Here is a 16,592-nt window from a genome sequence, read left to right on the forward strand (position 1 = left end):
GTTGTCTGTGTCTGTGTGTCAGCCCTGTGATGACCTGGCGACTTGTCCAGGGTGTACCCCGCCTTTCGCCCGTAGTCAGCTGGGATAGGCTCCAGCTTGCCTGCGACCCTGTAGAACAGGATAAAGCGGCTACAGATAATGAATGAAGTTGCCGCACTCATTAGCCAGTTTGATATATTTTGTTCTGTTTAGATACACTAGGCTGTACTTAACTAAAGTTGTGTGTCCCTTCGAAGCATTAACATCTTTCTTCTTTTTTGAGCTAGACGAATATTGGTTTTTAAATGACGTGGCAGATATCAGGTGAAAACAGGGCCATTAATTTGCTGTCTGCTAGACAAAATGGCCGACAAAAAGTGCTGCCACCTTCGGTGGGTGGGAAAGAAAGAAAGAAAGAAAGAAAGAAAGAAAGAGAGAAAGAAAGAAAGAGAGAAAGAAAGAAAGAAAGAAAGAAAGGAGAGAAAGAAAGAAAGAAAGAAAGAGAGAAAGAAAGAGAGAAAGAAAGAAAGAGAAAGAGAAAGAAAGAAAAAGAGAGAAAGAAGGGAAACACTGCCCCCCCGATTTAAAAAATTTTGTCCTTTTTTGGGGTGGTGATCTCCCCCCCCCATTCCGCCCACCTAATTTCCCCTGACAATATATACTCTGGTGTGTGTGTGTGTGTGTGTGTGTGTGTGAGAGAGAGAGATCATTCTCTACCTGACTCTGCAGCATTGTGAGCGGAGTCTCGCCTTGTTCCATAGCGTCAGGGTCACATAGCCAGCTCTGGGCTGGCCGCGTCTGTTTTAGCAAGGACAGGTAGGCGTGGAACACGTCAGCCTTTACGTTCTCCTCACGTTCCTTAAAGCGAGCGATAAGCGCCGGGGAGACTGTGCGGTAGAACTCGGGTAGCATCTCGTGCCGGGTGCTCACCACAGCGTCTAGGCATTTAGCTGCCGCTCGCCGCACCTTCCAACTCATGTCATCATCATCGCTGTATTCATCATCGCTTCCTGCAATGGTTCGGAGGGACCGAGTTGGTTACAAGTTGATGAACAACACGCCACAGCCGTAGAGTTAGTTACAACTCCTATTGTGAAAAAAAGTCTCAACACTTTCAAAATCCTTTTATTAAAATCACCTTTAATAGCTTCTGCACAGAACCTGCCTTTAACTACACAGAACAAGACGGCACATGCTCATCACGTGCACTTAACACTGAAACGGAGAAGAAAAACTTTGCCTCTCAATGTCCAAATCAACTCCCGGTTCTCATCTTCTCCCAACAACTAACTATAGGAGTCAGAGATACCATCAATCAGCACTAGCATTTTGATTGACGGGCTTCTACTCTTTAGCCAGTGACCGTCTCGTACAAAATTTCCTTTGCAAATAAAACAAAAGGACCTGTATTTGGCCTAGTCATGTGCTCAAGTTTACACAACTGATATTATTGCCTAAAGACAGTCTGGCACATCCCCAGAACGAGAGGAAAGCCATAACTGGTCTCTTACCAATCTGCTGCTTTCAGGAAGTGACACACCGTCAATATGGAGAAGAGATTTTGGTGCAAGAACCAAACTTCATCTGTACAGGTTACGGGTGTTACCGTGGCTCTTACAGCAAAACATAGTTTTGCTAAAATGATGAGACACATGGAGGTCCTTATCCACCTAGCGAAGGTTGGATAGAGACCTTCATACCTTGGTAGTCTTCATCAACACCGTCTGCATCCATTGCATTCTCATCTTCATCCTCATCATCGTAGTTGTAGTTGGGGTCATAGGTTAAGTACTTGAGGCAGATGTTGATGATTGTTGGGACGTGGGGGTAAACCTCTTTTGGACACCTAGATACAGAAGCGGAGAGTGTGTGTTACTGAATTAGACAGTTCTGAAAACTGTTCACAATTAAAAGCACATGCCAAGTGGGGTTACAGTAGGCGGTGTTCTCTTCCCTGTCTTCTGTTCAGCTCTCAGCCTGCAAGCTTATCTTGGAAAAACACAAGCAGATAATCCTCTCTACATATCTGTCAGTTCTGCACAGCTGAAGAAATAGAGTGTGTTTAAACCCACAGGAAGCACATTTATCGAAAGTACGAGAAGAGAAACGGAGTCTGTGGCTAAAATTCATTTCTCCGACTGCAAGCCACTATAATGAGGTGATGAGGAGATACGGAGACTGAACGAGCGAGAACAAGAAATCCTGACATTTATGAGGTCGAATCCACGGCATCAATCCTCACAGCGGTTCTTTTCCCCATCTGAGGTTTTTTTTTTTTTTTATATGAGGAGCAAAGCAAAAACTTTACCTTACACGTCACATGACTTCAATAAACCTGTCAAGGAAAGATCTTTCCTGCTCTTGCCCTCTACCAGTTTGAAATGACACTATAGGGGTGTTCACACGGCACATATTTGCATCGATGCTGCACTGATGTATTTTGTTGCGATATATCTTACACCGGTGTAAATTTTGTGGAGCGTTCACACGTCACAAACCTGCTTACTAGAGAGAAGCGTGTTAGCACCGGTGCGGCCCCACTTGCGTTCACACGGCAGTTTTTGCGACCGTGCTATGGACCCTTTTCACGTGACGTCACGACAAACGCGGCCGCCATTTTGGACATGTACTACCAGTAGTTTACCACAGCCAACATTGAGGAACGGCAGCAAAGAAAGTGTTTATTTTCAGCAAGACTTCCATCATGCCACTATATTGTTGTGCACCTGGATGTAGTAACCATCAACAAACAAGGCAAGGGTTATCATTTTATCGGATCCCGGTAGATGCTGACCGACGGAGAAGAAGATGGATAGCGGCATACCAACGCTTGTGTAGTGACCACTTTGTTGGAGGTAAGACGAATAAAATTAGCCAGAAAAGGCGTTACATTGCTGTTAACATTCCATTCTAGTTTACTGTAATTATGATCTGGCAGCTATTTACACCGGAGCCAGTGTAAATAGCTGCCGGAGCCAACGTCCGAGCTTACCGGAGCGCGCGCGCTCGCGGCCGGCCGGAGCAGCTCGGACGTTGGCTCCGGCAGCTATTTACACTGGATCCGCTGTAAATAGCTGCCAGATCATAATTACAGTAAACTAGTAGATACAGTTTTCTGCATCTCGCTCCTTTTTCTTTTATGTTTGTCGCCTTCCTCACATTCAAACCGATTCGAGCCGAAGTCCACTACATATCCAAAATGGCGGTCGCGTTTACGAAGGTCACGTGACTGAAAAGGGTCTATACGATAGTAATAATGCGGAAATTAAATATGCGCTTGCGTGAAAATGTACTTCCTTTTCCCGGTTGTCATGGCATCACCAAGCGCCGGGAAAACAACGTGGATAAAGACACCAGTGTTGCCAGATACTGTTGACGTTTTCCAGCCCAAAATATGTTCAAATCCGCCAAAATGCACTTAAAACCGCCCAATCTGGCAACACTGGAAGACACGCAGTTCTGTTGTTGTTGATATTCGCCATTTTGGAAGCGCAAAATACCAGGATGCAAATTATGCAATGCCCATATGTAATCAACTCTCCTCATGCGTAGCGAGTCTACCCCTGTAGCGTTCAGACGTCCCATTTTATATCGGTGCTGCCCCGCAAACCAGCATTTACTCCGGAGTAAATTTCTTAAACCACCTCCCGAGCAGGGTTAGATTTGCACCGGTTTAAGCAGCTTTCAGGGGCTACACCGGTATAACTTTGTACCATGTGAACGCTCTACCGGGGCAGCCCCGGTGCTACACCGGAGTAACAGTTGCCGTGTGAACACCCCTTATTAGGACAAGATAAAGAAGTAGGAGTAATTACTTTCATTAGTCACCATTCAAGCACTTAACTAGCCTGTTATTCTTCTGGGTAACACGATGTTAGCATCTAGATACTCACGCAACCAAAACTTGAGACTGTACAGTTTTTACTTGCTTATATATGACTTGTCATCTGCAAATACAAACCTCCTGACGAAGGACTCGAAGGCTTGTATGCAGTACTCCCTCAGCTCATCATCATCAATGTTACAGAACTTCACCACTAATGGAATGATCTTCTCCAAGTACTCGCCTGTAGAGGATATGAACAGGACCGTTAGCGTTCGTCCATCTATTACGTACATGTCGGCTAATCTTTAAAGCAACAGCTGGAGAGCTGAATTTTAATTTAAAAAAAAAAAAAAACAGCTCAGAAATAAAACAACTTCACAATTGTGCCTGATAATGGTTTCTCTTTTTAGCCCAGATGAATAAAAGATGTCGCACACAAAACTTAATTAAAACTAGTAACAAGAGAGAGAACTACAAAACTGCTTTGAATGCACTCGACTGAAGTAATCTTGCACATCTTAATCGCTGCCGCCTTTGTCTCATCAAACGGAGCTGGTAATTGGCCGATGGTTGAACACGCTCGCTAGTGCAGCTAACCTAAATGACTTTCCACTTCATTTCACCCACGCCACTCTGCGTGCGTCTCAGCAGTGCAACTGTGGGATGCGGCACGGTGACAGGGTGACAGGTAATAACTGCGGAGCTGCAGATCACCCCTCACCTGTCACACGCCAACGTTTGAGAAACTTGTGCAGCCTGCTTCCAGAGACTTATGTTCCAAGTGCAGCCTGGGAACTCTCAGAGATCCCTGACACAGCCAAGTGGTCAGCATTTTTTTTTTTACAATAGTGGGCATCACTGCCCAAGTCATTATATCTATCTATTAACTACTTATTAACCTCATTTGCTCGGTCTTGACGGGGAAATATCAGGCCGAGGTCGACAGTGCGGCTCGATCCGTACAAAAAGATCGAGGTCTGATATTTTCCTGTAAAGGCCGAGCAGGCGCGGTTGATAAGGAGTTCTATGGCTTTTTTTTAATTTCTAAGATTATAATCGGCAGGCAGCCATTATAAATGAGGCAGGACACTGCTTTCAGTCACGTCATATTTGTAACCGAGTTGCTTCACGCACGCAGGATAAATGGCTTGCGGTTTCAAAACAATTTCTGTGAGCAGTTTCTGAATGCTCTTCGTTGCTCATTTCTTGAACAACTCTGTGACGTTTTGTCTTTTGTTTCAGCCGTTTTTGATTCCGTTTTGAATTCCAATTAACCTTTTTTGGTCGTTTTGTTTTTTTGCAACATTGAAAGCCGGCACCTTGGAAAGAAAGTCTGTAAAATCGCCCACAGGCATTACGGGAAAACTGCCCACCAAGGAACCAATCAGAGTGCACGATTTTACCGGAAGTAGCTTGTGCCGTATAAACTATGTTTCCGTTTGAGAGTACGTCATGCGCATTCTGGCTGCCGCTTCTCACTGGAGCTTTTTATTTTATTTTCTCTCTTTTTTTTTTTTATTAAATTTTTTTTTGTGTGCGTTTGATGTTTGTTTTTGTCCGCCGGTGGTGGTGGTGGTGGATCAGCTCCGGACCCAGTTTTGGGTGTCGGTTCCCTCCAGGCCTTGGTTCGCCGTGAGTGATGCCTGTGCTCCTAGCTATGGACTGCAGTGAGCTCGTTGCTCATTTTAACATCGTGGTTGTCCAGCGCTCTGTGCTTTCCTGCTTGGCGTGATGTTCCGAGCGATGTTGCTCGGTGGCGTCGCAGCGGCTGTGCGGGCGGTTTGGGACGTACCAGCGCTCTGCATGGTGGTGCTTCTGTGCTCGCTTTGTGGATCCATGGCGTGGTGTTCTGAGTGATGTTGCCAGGCAGCGTCGCGGTGGCTGTGCTGGCGGTGTGGGACTTGTTTTCGTGCGCCTTTTGGCGGGACTGTGGCTGCTACACCATTGGAATGACATCCTGGCCTCTATTTGGTGGACTCCCCCTTTTCTCCCTATAATTGTAAAGCAACCTTGGGATTTGAGAAAGGCGCTATATAAATTGAAATTATTATTATTAGGGCCCGAGGACCGTTTGGTGCGAGACCCTATTGTTTTTCGAAGGATTATTATTATTATTATTATTATTATTATGCCGTGTTTGGCCTTATATGCACGAAAACTCATGAAATTTGATACACACAGTCATTGTCCTTGCTACTCAGCCACAGACTCTTGGCCCGGGCATGGCCCCGGGACTTCATAGCGCCCCTTTTTCCATTTCCCATTGAAATGAATGGGTAGAACTTTGGAATGATGTCATAAGGCCATTTGGAGTGAAATTACACATGGTCATTTTTAACGTACTCCTCCTAGACAGTTCAACAAATTCATGTCAAACTTGGCAAACATGATGCCAAGATATTGCTGAAGTTGAATTGCTAAGGGATTTTTGATATGTTGAAATATTATAACATATAATATGCCAAGATATTACTGAATGTTGAATTTGACATCTGTAGGATATTGCTGAATGTTGAACTCGATATCTTGTAATATGACTGATTCTCATACTCTTTAGCTGTTATGGGCCTGTCTGATGAACATTTGATGAATATATGACATGTGACGGTTTTGTTGGGTGGCGGGATGTCCTGGGTTGCGGAACCACATGTGCGAGGGCCCGTCAAGGCCACTAGCGGCTTTAATTCTTATTATTACTACTACAGTTATCAGTCTGTTTGACTAGTCACTTGAATTGAATGGGTTAAATACAAGTCAAAAACAAGCAGCCTTATAAATGTCAAACTGAATCTAACGACATCTTTAATAAAAACAGGAGTCATCAGGAGATGACATATCCCCCCTGGGCCCCACATGAAACCCCACACCAAATTTTCCCAAGTTGAACTGGTTGCCATGGAAATACAGAAAAAAAGGGGGGGTGGGGGGGGGGGGGGGAGACACAGAAATCCCAAAATGTCAAAAGGCACAACTCCAGGTCACTTAACATAACGGTCAGGTTTCATGAAAAAAAAAAAAAAAAATTTCCTAATAGTTTGGAGTTATGCTCCAGAAACTAAAATGTTCACTTATGGACGGACGGAGCAAGAGCTATATTCCCCCCCAACCACCATATTATATGCCGGGGGGATAAAAAGTGTGTTTTTGTGGTGAAAATCTTAATAAAAAGCTCTTTGGCTCCAGTGAATAACCACAGCATTACTGAACACATTTGCATAGTCAGATTATGTTCATAGAATAATTCTACACCAAGAGAAACAGCAGGGATCCCAGACTGCAAAACCACGTCTGACCCTGTGCACCATCGAAATAAGAATCTCTCCAAGCGTGTTTATTCCTGCTATTCTACAAATCTGCAATGAATTGTGCAAAATAAACAAACAAACCACCCATGTGCCTAAAGCGAAGTTCAACTTGGAACAGTAATACAACAAATTAAAATGGCACCAACCCAGAATGTGTGCCTCGACCCTGCAGCCCTGTAAATGAATGAATTCTAACAAGATAAATATTAAAGGGGAACAGAGGGCAATATATCAAGTAAATATAACAATAAAACACACATTAACGAACCTTATTCAAGACTTACAAAAGTTTTTTGTTCTAAGGTTGGAAAGTTATAGTGTTTTGAAAGTAGCTCGAGCAAACTATTTCCGCAGTTTGAACAGCCCGCCATGATATTAATTTTATCCAATCAGAATGCACGTTCATTTTCTCTGCGTGACACTCATGACGCATGTATGTGCCCAGTTGTGTTGGCTCGTTGAGGTTGGGAATAGCACGTGTGATTCGGAAAGTAGGATGATTTGTAAGTGATCGGCTACACGGTGCCACAGTGTGTTGCTTTCGGGTGTAATAACAGGACCGATGGAAAGCATAACGATCCTCCAGACGTGTCTTTTCACTCGTTTCCGCTGAAAAACACCAAGCGAGTTCGAGCTTTCTTCTCTTCTTTCGTCATCACCGGAGTCGAGAGTACCTCTCCTAGGTTCAAACTGGTACCCTTCTAAGCCATAGCCTGCTTGCAGTGTGTCTTGCGGGATCTCTTCGTATGATTCGACAGAGCTGTCGCTTTCACTTGATGCGCCCGACGCCATGATTACACGCTTCTCTCCTAGTGCAGTGGGTAGGGCTGACGTCACGGTCTTTTAAAAATGGCGACTCTTGTGCCGTTTAGCGTACCGACTATTATATTTACAATTACCAAGATATTTCGTTGTTTTCTAGTATATAAATTTGATAGAATATTTAAGAATACGTTACTTTGTCACATCAGCAACTGTATATATTATATTTGGTACCCCTTTAACAAAGATACAAATAAATCCATTCTGAGAGCAGATTCTGAATTAATCGATCATTCACATGTACCCAAAATTCAAACATGACTTCAGTGGGTTCAACCGTTAATCCGGGGAAGCAGTGCGGTTCTATTGTAAAAACGGTTCCGATTATTGTTCTAAAATAAATGTAAGGACGTAAATATGACTCCTTTAACTACTTGTTCAAGTCTACTGTAAATGCTCTGTAACAGGAGCCACGGGGAGGGGTCCTGGAGGTTACCAGACTCATCCAGCAAACGTAGAAGAAACAATGAACTGGATTATTAACAGACTATTAAGCTACGTGTAAACACAGGCGAGTCAGTGATTCAGCAACTCAAAGCTAGCGGAACTAAAAGTGTGCCTTGGGAGGTTATTGTTGCCAATGTGATTGCAAATGTAGTGCGTTTCAGATAAGCACTAATTACGGTTTTATCCGGCTCGTGAATTAACGAGGTGAAAAAGAAAAAGGCTAGAAAGCTTCCACATAGACTAATGCTACTCTCTCACCAATTCTGTGGCCGGCTTGTCGGCTGATGGCAGCGATGCACTGGATGTACGTGCGAGTGGTGGACATGGAGTCGTTGCGCGAGAGCTCGGACAGCAAGTGCTCGATGAGGTCGACAAAGACGAGGTTCCCACAGCTCATGACCAGATGACCCAGAGCTATAATGGTTCTCTTCCTAACAGCCAACCGAGGGCTGGTCAACTGGGGCAGCAAGCAGCTCAGGATAGAAGGGTGGAAGTTCACCAACAAGCCTCCTTGTCTAAATAAAATTAAAAATAATAAGAGATATGCATTAGAACATATCAGCTATCTACTGGTATCACACAATATACTGAAAGGAGCTTAAAAGCAAATTTGGTCATTTTTAACACTAAATCTCATCATTAAACCTTGAAGATGAGCAATACCCAAGTACAATTTTACCAGGATCGGAGAGTTGTGTCTGTGCACGCACGCTGCTCTAAATCAGGAGCATCAGGATGTGAACGTTCACAGCAATGCTCCTGATTGCCTCTTCTCAAACTTTGATCAAATTACACCATTTTGTCATTAGGCTGCTTTTCTTATTCGAGTCTAAAACAATACGATATGAATAATTTGAAGAGAAACTAATGACAACATTTTTTCATATGCTATTCACTCAATCCACCTAGATTAAGCCTCAATAAAGTCTTTTTACATCTCATCTCATTATCTGTAGCCGCTTTAACCTGTTCTACAGGGTCGGAGGCAAGCTGGAGCCTATCCCAGCTGACTACGGGCGAAAGGCGGGGTACACCCTGGACAAGTCGCCAGGTCATCACAGGGCTGACACATAGACACAGACAACCATTCACACTCACATTCACACCTACGGTCAATTTAGAGCCACCAATTAGCCTAACCTGCATGTCTTTGGACTGTGGGGGAAACCGGAGCACCCGGAGGAAACCCACGCGGACACGGGGAGAACATGCAAACTCCACACAGAAAGGCCTTCGCCGGCCGCTGGGCTCGAACCCGGACCTTCTTGCTGTGAGGCGACAGCGCTAACCACTACACCACCGTGCCGCCCTATACTAAAAATGTTAATGTGATAAGATGAGAAATCAGAACATTTTCCTTTAACATAAAAATGGGGGGGGCGGCACGGTGGTGTAGTGGTTAGCGCTGTCGCCTCACAGCAAGAAGGTCCTGGGTTTGAGCCCCAGGGCCGGCGAGGGCCTTTCTGTGCGGAGTTTGCATGTTCTCCCCGTGTCCGCATGGGTTTCCTCCGGGTGCTCCGGTTTCCCCCACAGTCCAAAGACATGCAGGTTAGGTTAACTGGTGACTCTAAATTGACCGTAGGTGTGAACGTGAGTGTGAATGGTTGTCTGTGTCTATGTGTCAGCCCTGTGATGACCTGGCGACTTGTCCAGGGTGTACCCCGCCTTTCGCCCGTAGTCAGCTGGGATAGGCTCCAGCTTGCCTGCGACCCTGTAGAACAGGATAAAGCGGCTAGAGATAATGAGATGAGATAAAAATGGGGAGTTCTTGGATTTAAAGGGGAACTGAAGGCAAATTTTTTTTCTCAAAATTCTCTGTCTCATTTTATAAAATGTAGCAGTGCATTTTTGAGAGCTATTTTGTCACTGCTATAGCAAGTTATGAGTGTTTGAAACATGCTATGTAATACATCAGTCCGTATGTCAAAGCAATGGCCGCAAACAAGACTCACAGAGACCTGTGCAGGCATGCCACTGGGGACATCTAAAAAAAAGTGAATGTCAAGCCAGAAGCCAAGACCTTTTCACAGAATTCATAGCACATATTTCAAAATTTGAGAAACGTTTAGAATAAAATGCATGCAAACTTTCAAATTACAAGAACATAATTTTTCACACTTTCAAGAAATCTCATGACCACTGAGGGGTATTTCATCTGACTGGCTCCACTCCTCGGACTAGTGGAGGGCCACTAAAACTTATTAAAAATGGTAATGGTGTTTGATAAGTTTTTTTTTCAGTAAATATTACTGAAACAGGATAGCATTTTTTAAAAATTAGTTAATACAAAAAGACACAATGTACATTATTTCATAGCTCATAACTATTATATTGCTGAAAAATTACACATCAGAAGTCGGCAGCATGCTTTTTCTTGGGTGGTTTACTGTCTGTTACCCCTTTTCCACCAAATCAGTTCCAGGGCTGGTTCGGGGCCAGTGCTGGTGCTGGTTCACAACTCGTTCAACTTGCGAGCCAGCTGAGAACCAGTTTGCTTTTCCATAGCTCGCGGTGCTAAGGGAAGCCACGTCATTACGTCGCTGTATACGTCAGTTACGTCGCTACGTTTGCATAAACCTTGGCGCGAATATCGAAGCAAAAACAACATGGAAGAAGCAGCAGCAGCAACAACAATAATAATAAAGGATGACTTCGCGTTTGTACAGCTGCTGCTTCTCGTCGCTTAAAGGTCCCATGGCATGGTGGTTTGTTGATGCTTTAAACGGGCTCGTGGAGGCTTCCGGATGTTATATCCGCAGCCTTTCTCGAAATGAACCCTCGGTACGTAGATATAGCCTCCTGGGAGAAAGCCCCATTTCAGCGCTTTTCCCAGTGCGTCGTTTTGCTAATGAGAAGCAGGAGGTGGGGAAGGGTAGACGGTGGGGGCGTGCCATGGGGGGAGGGGCTGCCGTCTGCCTCCCAAGCTGGCCGAGAGCGCTCCTCGTCGGGCACGGCCAGGCGGGCGAATGCCCTGGTCCGTCCGCCCTGTCTAAAAAAAATGGTACAACTCGAGCCCATGTACCTGGCTAACTGCAGGAAGCAGTTAGCTGCACAGCTAATGTAGCCATTGCTAGGCTAACGCACCGATTTTAAAACACGGCAAAACGACCAGTTATACACCTACTTGTTCGGTGTTTGTTGCTGATGCGGCAGGGATGCTTGGTACGGACCCAGGCTTCAGTGACAGTTGATGTGCAAAACCTGCCCTGTACTGTCCCAAGTTGGGGAAACATTCCTCAGGAAAATGCTTCCGACAAACATACACCGTCTTAGGTAGACTCAACGGCGTATTATTGAAGTAAATAAAATTAAGCCACTGCGTCTTCAGGGGCTCTCCCGTTGGCAGTAAAAACAGACTCTTTTCTGTGTTGTCACATCCATGTACAGCGCAATTTCCATGTTGTGTCTTCTATGGGCTCCTCACTACAAAATGTAGTCATGTGTTCTGCGTATGCACAGTAGGCTTCGCGCATGCGCAGTAGGCTTGGTAGGACAAACAGCAACTTTTGAGTTGGGCGGGCAATCCATACAGTGGGTGGGAATCCAGAGGGGGGGGCGTGAGGATCATCTCCCTTGCTGACGTAGGCAAGGGAAGAGTTTATCAACGCGCCGTTTTGACGCGCCATTCTCAAATGTTGGGCATAGTTTGGTTTACACATTATGAAATTTCTAGCCGCTGGGGTGACTTAAGAAGGTCAGAGGAACTCATTTTAACGTTAAAAAAAACTCACAAAGTGAAAATTTCATGCCATGGGACCTTTAAAAATGGCGATCTTTCGCGGTCTTGTTATTGTTGTTGGTCTTAACAACTCCGCCCCCCCCCGCAAGCGGTTCTTTCCTCTGGCCCAGCAGAGAGTTGGTGCTAGCCTGGAACCGGTTTTTCTGGCCCCACAGCCAGTTCTTTGTCAGTGGAAACAGAAAACCCGGTTCCAAACTAAGCACTGGCCCCGAACCAGCCCTGGAACTGCTTTGGTGGAAAAGGGGCATTTAAGAAATGACTGCCTGTCTGATTCAGTCCATGAATCAGCTTGTAAGCTGCACTACTTCCTGCCACGTGAAGTGCATCCAAGGCTTTTTTTTTTATCTTTAGCTACTTCTTTACACAAGGCTACAAGATCTTCTACATCACTCATGGCCAGAGTTTTCTCTGCAGCAAAAGCTAAGATTAAAGCCTGAAAAAAAAAAAAAGTTTTAAAAGAAGTTAAAATCACAGTATATATCTGCTAATATCAACATGTACAATATTTAAATTCAGGAAGCATTAAACCACAACATTAACAGTTTCATGCAAAAGCATATCGGCCTATAGTCCATTAGATTCACTAACTGTTCTATCGTGTATTACGAAGACTCACGTACACTAAACTACATTTGATTAGTTAAACTTAGCCTGCAGTCGATCTAAATATTTAATAAGTTTTATCTGTATAAAGTTACTTTAGTGAGGTATTTTCATGACTTTGCACTTGTAAGTAACTCAAAACTAGATCTAAATGTCAAATCAGTAGCATTTCATTCTAAATTTGAAACTTTTCTCTACAATTAGGAGATATTATATTCTTTGCATTGTTTGACAGTTAAGAGGAAAGTGCCAAAAACTTCGGCACAAAGTGGTTTCTTACCTCAATATGCGCTTTCCCGTCCACAAATGGCGTCAGACGCTTAGACTGTGTAGCTGCAGGCTTTTCTGAGGCGTGTAAGTCAACAGGGCTAATGCCACATGTCAGATCTGGTTTTTGTGCATCTTCCCAGCGACGAGTGAAAAAATTACCCGGCAGTTGATGATTTGACCGCTTTTCATACAGTTTCCGTGCGTTCCTTTTGTTTTGATATGGCTGACCAGGGCAACGCAACCACGATCAGCACAGTCAGTCTCTGCATCACACAAGACGCACCTGCATTTACCAGCAACGTCAACTTTCCGGTAATATTCGCCCACAGTAGTGCCCATTTCTTGATCATTATAAACGACTTAATGGTTTTGAACACCATTCCCAATTCCATTTCACTCTGCACCCACTATCAACTTCCCTTGCTCGGTTTTCTTCTTTTCAATCAATCATTTTTGCCATTGTTCAAAATATTCGCTTTCGAACTTCGGAATGCGGTTACCACGTTGTAAACAAGCAAGAACGAGCTACAATATATTCACGTCGCCGATCGGCTACATTACTAACGCTTGACACATTTTCTTCCAATCACGAACCTCGTCTCACACGCATAATCGGAGTCAAGGTCAGTCCGTAAAACACGGAATGGGACACGGAATCGGATGCAAAATAGCAAACATTACGTTTGCACATTTACCGCAAGTCAACACCTCTCCTGATTGAGTATTTTGGCATTTCACAAAATTTTCAAAATTTATTCAAATCCGTGAATTTTCGCGGATCTGCGACCAAATAGCATGCCTGGACCTGTGCGAGACATTGTAGGACGGAAGTAAAATGTACAGCGGAAATCCAAGTGACCGACATCTGCCAACGTTGTCAAAAAACGCGCGTGCCCTCTTTCGAATGCTGACGTAATCAAGCTGGAAGTTTTCCCTGTGTCCAAAACAGGGCTTTGAACCAGAATTTTTTTCCTATTGGTTCGTTCCGAACAGAAACGGAATTTTAACGTTTCCGGTTTCGGGTTCCACCATTAAATAGACGTTCCCGAACCGGGTAGAACAAAAAAATTTCGTTCCCGGAACGGTTAATTACGTTCCCTGTCAGCTGTTTAACAAATGGCTATAAAATTATGTCTCTGTCTCATCCAGCTTAAGCCAAATGTAGGCTAATTCTATTACAACCTTCATTAAATAAGACAAGAAATAATTCAAAACAATTATTATTTCAAATGTTGGCGATTTGGATTCTCAGTATGTCTTCCCATCTACACAAACAGAAAAAGTGCCAAAAATGAAAGATAATTCGTTTAGTGTGTTACCAAAGGCGAGTCAGGCCCTATGCATTGATAGGCTAACAGAGGTTAACGTCATTTAATGTTCGCGAGCCTCTCATTAACGTGGACAAATATATTGATATCGTGTTTTAAATTGACGTTTTTGAATAACGATAGACTGCAATATTTACCTCTTATTTAAGATGTGGAGACGTGATAGTAGTCCACCCTCCCGCTCTCTCCATTCAGTCAGCGAACGTCACACAGGAAGTGAACCCCAGCGGGTCATAGAAACTTGCGCAGGAGAAGAATGACTTTTTTATTTGTAGGCTACGGAAACTTTGAGGAACGAAATAAAAACCGGTATTAACCGGTTACCATTATTTTTAATAAGCGTTTCTGTTCCGGAACATAAAAAATAATAAAGTTTCTGGTTTCGTTTCTGTTCCATGTGAAATAGAAAAAGTTCCTGGTTTTCGTTCCTTGAACCGGTTCAAAGCCCTGGTCCAAAATCTCTCCCTACTCACTATATAGTGAGGACGCCATTTTGTAGTGCTGTCTGAAACCTTAGTGAGGATTATGTAGGAAATGCGCTCAGTATAATATGGATTTATCACAAAAATACATGCATGTGTTTTATTATTTTGAAAACCCACCAGCCGCCTGATCCGTTTTAATTGTGTGACAGTAATGACGTAAACATCAGCGTGACGGACTCGTCCTTATCCTGTCGCCGTTCCAACTCTTCTCTACTCCACATTATTCCATACAACTTCGAACCAATCTCCATCACTGATGAAGCTGGCAAATCTTGAAATGAATCTAAATTGGAATGATTTGGCGATCTGGCCGCTGTGAAAACGGTTTTCAAAACGGCAGCGCCGACACTTGACGTTTCGAAGACTCATGAAGATTGTGCGGATAAGCGACACCTGCCGTGGACCAAACGCACTACATTCAACATGGCGAAAGGCCGAAAAGTGTAATACGAGTCACGATATAAGGTTAATAAAACTGAAAATGTAATTGAATAACACGTTAATTAAGAAATAAATCAAGTTTAAAAATGACTTCAGTTCCCCTTTCAGTACGCCATGCAAAGATCAGTCTGGAAACGGACTCCAAGAGCTCGGCTTGGTACATAATTTACTACATGGTTTGCCTGACAAATGTGTTTTCTAATTTTTGCTTCAGGCTTTGCTTGATGTTTAATAACATACAGGATGCTGGTACAGAGTATGGAAGGTTTTGTTTTTGCATCTAAACCCGTCTCAGCTATTTAAACTGTGCATGCTTCAGAATTCTGTCATGAACGTTAGGAGCGCAATTTGGGGAACATTCAGCGCCCGACTTAATTGCTGACTGCAGAATAAAATCATATGAGGAAAAGAAATTAATGGTTCTATTCGTCAGCTACAACAGCAGCTAAACTAGGAGCTCTACAAACACATGCAGCGCCGTGCTTTTCACTGCAAAAAAAAAAGAAAATGGTCCAAACCATCAACATGACTTAAGGTTGTGTGTCGGAGTGTACCTGCACAGCATGTCCGCCATGATGTCCAGGGCTTCGAGTTGCACTGACACATCCTCCTGCTTGGCAATAGCACTTGTGAGACGGCCTGTGATCTTTTTACAAACACTGGCAGCAAGGGCAGAGCCTGCAGAGAGAGACACGAGAAAGTAGAGGAAAAGAAAAACACCACACACAGACTGTCTGAACTTTACCGTATTCAAAAGAACACTTTTTATGAGAGAAAATCTCTCTCGGAAAGATTACCGCTAGATGCCGGCGGGAGCTCCCCAATCACCGTCTTCAGACCAATGCTGGAAATGTCTCGAAGCTGCTCTTTATCTGACAGCATGTTCGTGCACAACGTGTCCACAATCGTCTCAACCTGGTACTCCTTCACTTTGCTCACGAGTGGTCCCAAACTAGGATACAAAATCACCACCATTTTTACAACAGCCTATAAACAGGCTTTTAATAAGCTCAAAGGTTTATGGTCATACTTATTTTCTAGTGACAGATTTTTCTGTGCTCAACAATACCTTATACCGAGTCTAACTCCGTGTAGGAGGATGATACAGGTTAAAAAGGCCTCGAAGGCCCAATAAGTAATTTATGTCCAGATTAAACAAGATCAACTGTGAGCTACTGCTCACTTACGAATCCCCCCCCCGTTCTCACTTATCAGAACGCAAGCAATCGAAGGAATAGGACACTTATTATGAAATGTTGACTTCAACAAATAATTAACCCTGAAAAGAAGCAAGTAAAGAGCAGTGTTCTCTCCAGGGATTTCAAATAGCATCCTGGTAAACAAACA

At 43.8% G+C, this 16,592-nt stretch overlaps 1 protein-coding gene across 1 annotated transcript in view; it reads right to left on the minus strand.

Moving 5' to 3' along the window:
- cand1 (cullin-associated and neddylation-dissociated 1) overlaps positions 1-16,592 on the minus strand; it is a 70,704-nt gene that overhangs the window by 23,765 nt on the left and 30,347 nt on the right. The window contains exons 3-8 of the mRNA XM_060903255.1: positions 16,043-16,197; positions 15,800-15,923; positions 8,638-8,894; positions 3,941-4,046; positions 1,680-1,825; positions 697-989 (exon numbers count right to left, since the gene is read on the minus strand). Of these exons, the coding sequence (XP_060759238.1) occupies positions 697-989; positions 1,680-1,825; positions 3,941-4,046; positions 8,638-8,894; positions 15,800-15,923; positions 16,043-16,197 (1,081 nt within the window). The remainder of the gene's footprint in view (positions 1-696; positions 990-1,679; positions 1,826-3,940; positions 4,047-8,637; positions 8,895-15,799; positions 15,924-16,042; positions 16,198-16,592) is intronic.

The sequence above is a fragment of the Neoarius graeffei genome, chromosome 21 (genome assembly GCF_027579695.1).
Source record: "Neoarius graeffei isolate fNeoGra1 chromosome 21, fNeoGra1.pri, whole genome shotgun sequence".
NCBI lineage: Eukaryota > Metazoa > Chordata > Actinopteri > Siluriformes > Ariidae > Neoarius > Neoarius graeffei.